General features: G+C 30.1%; 1 protein-coding gene across 1 annotated transcript in view; it reads right to left on the bottom strand.

Annotated features, from left to right (window-relative positions):
* Positions 1 to 1,149: 1,149 nt before the first annotated feature.
* The window catches only part of LOC126883939 (uncharacterized), a 42,745-nt gene continuing 37,894 nt past the window's right edge, over positions 1,150 to 6,000 (bottom strand). The window contains exon 2 of the mRNA XM_050649712.1: positions 1,150 to 2,356. Within this exon, the coding sequence (XP_050505669.1) occupies positions 1,907 to 2,356 (450 nt within the window). The 3' untranslated portion in view covers positions 1,150 to 1,906. The remainder of the gene's footprint in view (positions 2,357 to 6,000) is intronic.

The following is a 6,000-nucleotide window of genomic DNA, read 5'->3' as shown; positions in this document are numbered from 1 at the left end:
GATTCGTTAATAGTGGTTCTAAGCAATGTTGTGTTTTATGTTCTGTATTGTAAAAAAGCTTTCTTATTTTATTTACATTTTGCCTTCACTTTGTCTGTTAACCATGGAGTTTTCTTTTTTTGGTGTGTTAGTATGTATATATTCAAGACTTTCCTTTCTCCAAGTGATTCTGTTGCTGCGTTAATTATGTTATTTTTGAGTTTTTCACAGCATTACTCGATGATATCGTTTTCTAATATTTCGTTTTCAGAAGTTTTCTCTGATATTCTTTTCCTCTAAATAATTTCGTGGATCCCGTATTTAGTCCTTCGACTCTGATTTTTGTTTGTGTTGTTGGTGCTGCTCTCTTGGGTGTGAACTATTTCTTATTTTACATAATACTAGACTGTGCTAGCATAAGATTTATTTTTGATGGATGTATATCTCTGTTGGTTACAACATAATCTATCATATATTATCTTTGCCCACGGATGTTGAATTATTATATTGAATGTATAAATTTATGTTGGTTTTTGTAATAAAAATGTGTTATATTATAATATATTCTAAGTTCGTTGTTTGTGCAGAAGTTTATCATCAGTTCTCTATTCTCATTTTTAACATCTTCACTATATATGTTTGCTTAATTCCGGGTATTACGTGTTAAAATCCCACATTAATATTATTTTCCCTCTAACTTGATCTACTACTTGTTGCAATTCGACATAAAGTAATCCCTTGTTGTTTGAGGCTTGTTATTTTCTGGGCCATATACTCCGATGTTGTTGTTCAGGTCCTCCTTCAGCATTCTTATTTTTGCTGTTTCAATGGTTACTGATATACATTGACACTCTTTGATGTAATTTTGGTATCGTTGGTGTACTAGTAAGGCTACACCTTCTTTGTCCCTGTTTTCTTTTGCTACTCAACTGAGATTAGTATATTGTATTTACCTAATTTTAATTTAACTTTTTTTTCTTTTCTTTCCTGTAGCTTCCATATTTATTTATTATTTCTCTCTAAGCCCTTGGTGTATTTCTTGGTCTCTAGTGTTGAGCGATCTGATGATAGGTGGTTATTCTCATATGGGTTTTGGGTTTTTCTCTTATCTCCTGTTCTTACCTAATGACGAAAAATACATGACAAACTTACTTGTTTAGATGACAAGACTAAATATATAGCTTTTATTTGTATTTAGATATATGCTATAAAAAACAGCAATTTTAACCAGTTGTTTTGACTTTATATACATCTATGCATACAGTGCGTCTAATATACTTACTGTTGCACGTCATTATCTACGTCAGAAATCTAAGTTGACATAGTTACCAAAGTATAAAAAAATCCTGAATCCATTTTAAATCAAATAGATCAAATAATTATTGCAAACGTGGATTATAGAACAAAACAAATTAATATTGAATGTAAATAAATAGAAAGATAACAAGAACTAAAAAAATAACCTTATGTTAAAGTAAATACTAAAAACAGTAAAAATGTATAATAAAACAAATACTTATAGTAAAGAATAAAAACAAATATGAAGTGTCATCACCGTAACTGTCAAATAAATGTTACCAATTTATGCCAAAGTATCACCTTCGTTCGATTAAAGTTACAACGTTTTTCGAACAAATGTTCTTCATAAAAACGCTTTGTAATCTATTTATACACATTAAATGAAACATATTATTGTGTATTTCTTTAAGTTAACATTAATGGAAATCTTCAAATATTATTTCTACGCGTATATAATAAAATATATCTAGTGGCTGTAATTCCAGTGTACTCAGCAAAATGATTCTGAAAAGGAACACACCTACCGCCTAAATATTTCGTGTTGGTATCATGTGACATCACGGGCTATGACGCGGATGACGTGCAGCTGTAAGTATATTAGACGGAGTATATAAAACACTTTACCATATTAATAAAATTCTTGTTGAGCTTCTAAAAAGAACTCTACGATCTTTTCAAGTTTTTGTCTATAAGCATTAGCACTTGCAACATTTGGAGCACCTACTGCAGGTTTTTCTACCTCAGAACTCTCTTCGTTTTCCTTCCTAAAATGTTTTTCGAAGTTTATTGAACCCAGTTCCAAATAGGCGATCGAAAGGCAAAATCCATAAAAGGAGTATTGCTGCCAGTGTTGTTGAAGTTTTTCGAAAGTATATATTTGTGCAACGTCACAACCGAGCTCTTTAAGAAAAGACGTCAGTTGTTCGTAGTAATATTTCAAGAATTCGGAAACGTTGGGGAAGAATCCGCATCCTAAACTGCTGAAGAAGTAGTACGATAGATCGATGACCGGGGAATGGAGTCCGGAAGCTTGGAAACCGGTAAGAGCTACATCAATGGCATGTGTCTTGTCTTGTCCCTAAAATAAAAAAAAATATTTCAATCCAATCCATTGCCATCTACAGTCACCCAACTCAATTTTTTTTAAATTTCATGATGAACAAACTTTCTGAATCATAAAAAATTAAATTTTTAGAATAATAAACGTCTTGTATATAAATATGTAACCCAAGTAAATATAAAGTAACATAACATAAAGCTTTTAATTATGTTTCATAATATAGAAACCAATAGTTTTGTAAATTTTGTGAAAAATTTAACTACTGATAAAGTCGTAAACATTTCGAGTAAGGATATTTGAATCGTCAACCTAAAACGATACATACAATAGATGGAAGAGTATATACAGTGCGGTGGAATAAGTGTTGCCCCCCCTGTTAACTTCTTTATTTTAAGAATATAAGCAAAACGCTCGGACAAGTCGATTTTTAAACTAATTATAGTATATCATAACATCAACGTTTCGAACTTTACGCGATTCTTCTTCAGGTGACAGGCATAAATTTGTTTTTTTTAAATGGTAAAGTACATCATGTGACACCTCATTTAACAGCTTTTAAAATACTGATTTCAAAAATGTATAATAATTTAATCCCTTTTGAGATCGCAGGCCCAAAATTTCGGTCGAACTCTTTTTAAACGCATTTATTTTTTTCGAATTCTGAGAAAACTAATTAGTATTTTTGAAAAATTTAAACGCAAAATGAAAGATTAGATTATTACCGAGGGCTGACAGTCCCTTAGAATAAACAAAAAGTTTCTTTTGAATGATATATTTGAAATTAAAAATCACATTAAATTTTCTCTTTTTTCCACCACTGTGACTTATTAAAATAAACATTATAGGAGTTCTCAGGGACTTTCGACTATCGAGAGTACTGTAATATTTCATTCTGCATTTAAATTTTTCAAAAATATTTATTAGTTTTTTCAGGATTTGAAAAAAATGATTGCAATTAGAAAGAATTCGACCGCAATTTTGCACATACGCTCTCAAAAAGGATTACAGTATTATACATTTTTGAACTCAGTATTTTAAGAGCTTTTAAATGAGGTGTCACATGATGTACTTTCCTGTAAAAAAAAACAAATTTATGGCTGTCACCTGAAAAGGGATCGCGTAAAGTTCGAAACGTTGATGCTATAATATACTATGGATAGTTTAAAAATCGACCTATCCGAGAGTTTTGCTTATATTCTCAAAATAAACAAGTTAACAGGGGGGGCAACACTTATTCCACCGCATTGTGTTTACTCCCGTTAAAGGGGAGCCCGTTATACAAATGCAAATATTCCATTGAAATTATAAATGCAATATACTTCTACTAACCTTTTTAATTTAAGTTGAATAAATTACTGTCAAATTGTGTCCAAATTTTCTTTCTAAATATCTTTTTTATTCTATATAATAATTAAAGTATTAGGGCCGGCGTAGCTTACACGGTAGTGTGCTTGACTCGAGTGCTGGTAGGCCGGGGTTCAAATTCTAGCGCCGGCAAGAACATTAGACATTTTTAAAAATGACTATATATTCCAGGTCTACTCAGCCTGAATAAAATGAGTACCTTGGGTAAAACCAGGGGTATTATTTTTCTCATAGACCTCTTTCAGTGTGTCACAGTTTTTCGATTTCTTTCTAACGCATTAAATTTTATGTGCCAGAAAAATGGCACGTCCGTGATTACAGACATTTACAACATTTATTCTAGTTGCCGATAGATGGCGCTATAATAAAAAAATTATTTACTAATTATATAATATATCTACGAATATAATCTGTATAATTTATAAGACTATTCAAATCAAAGAAAAGACCATTTTACAAATGCAATAACCCGTCTGTGGCTCAGTGGTAAGAGCGCCTACCTTTGGATCGAAAGCTCCGAATGGTCGTGAGTTAGAATCTCACCAGGGTCAGAAATTTTTTGTTTATTATGAATTATTAAATGAAAATAGTTTGTGTCCTCGTGGGATCGGTACTCACCGGAGGGACCGCAGACGTTCGGATACAATTAACGTCTCTTTGAAAAGACAATGACGTCGACTTTTCAAAGTAACAAGACGCTTACTCAACACACACACACACACTACACATTACTCCCCTGAGTGAAATTGACTGGCCAGTTGGTTGTGAAATCCAGTGCCAATAAAACACAAAACACACACATAAATGCAATAAACACAATTTATTTGTTTTTATACCAAATTGCAAATAAAATGTGACAACTGTCAGATTTAACTAAAATGTCATGTTAGAATAAAAATGTTGTAAATGCGTATTATCACGGACTTACCTTTTTTTCTATCATAATTTGTGACGCATTGAAAAATGCCCATGAAAAAGGACTATAATAATAGGCGGTTGAAGCGTAGCACTGACCCTGTTACCTTCCTTGTATACCGTACGCCCTAGATGTAGCAGACTACCCTGCTGTAATCTGTATAAAACGGGAGACTATTATAATATTAATATTTAAATTTAATATCAAAGACTATTTATAATTTATTAAATAATTTACAATAATTCAATCAATTATTATGTGTGCACCTAGAGCCACCTGCTAACGTGACAAAAAAGCATAAATCATACGTTGTTTACTTTTGACAGAACCCTCAAAATCAAACTAAACATTAATTTAACATAGTTTGTTTAAAATATAAATAATAAATAAATAACAAAATTCCTTTATTAAATTTCGATAATAATATTTTAGTAGAACGTACCTATATAATTTGTTTAAAGTTTAAATAATAAAATGAAAATGAAAGACGAGAGTAAGTGGATGGAGGTTGCCTTTGAAACGGAATGAAATATACAGGGTGCGCCAAACCTCTGGTTTTCTTTGATTACGGCTAAACTATGAGATATACAAAAAAATGTTAATAACAAAACTAATGTGTATCAAAGAGGTCTATAATTTAAAATTATTTTCAATTATACAGGGTGAGTCAGAACGACGGTATGAACCAAAGTTTTATTTTTTTAAATGGAACACCCTATATATTAAATCATTTTTGAATATATTATTTAAAAATATGAAAAATTTGTATAAGGTCTTATAGGCCTAAAGTTAATAATTTTCGAAATATTTACATTTTTATTGAGAAAAATGGTAATATTTATAGGGTTGTGGATTATGTTTCCAAGGAAATAAAAATTTAGGTGATAGGTCAAAGTTTTTAAAATATATTGTTATTTTTAAATAATTTAATATTTTTTACTTTTAGCCATAAAATATACAGTGTGATCACTATTTGCAAATACAAAATTTTCTCATTTTTTTTAAATGGGACACCCTGTATATTAGTTTTGCGTTTTGTAGTAAATATTACAACCTTTCTTTTGGTATAAGGTTGTATGTACCTAGCATGTTTCGTTTTGTAGATATTTAAAAAAACTATAGATTTTACGTTTTTGCGGATTTTTTATTTAAAATTTTTTTTCCAAAAAAAATAATTATAATCTGGTTTTAGAAACATACACTAAAATATAAAATATGAAAATAAAAACGTAATTAAAGATTAAAATAAATCGTATGCTAGTACAATTCAATTGAATTTAATAACTTTAAATTATTTTACAAAAAATATTTTACCATATTATTGAATGCATAAATTAGTTACTAAATTAAATAAACAACCAAATTTTAAATCAACCGTAGT

Source organism: Diabrotica virgifera, chromosome 4 (genome assembly GCF_917563875.1).
Source record: "Diabrotica virgifera virgifera chromosome 4, PGI_DIABVI_V3a".
NCBI lineage: Eukaryota > Metazoa > Arthropoda > Insecta > Coleoptera > Chrysomelidae > Diabrotica > Diabrotica virgifera.
Note: the sequence above shows the minus strand (reverse complement) of the source record. Positions and strands in the feature narration are given on the sequence as shown.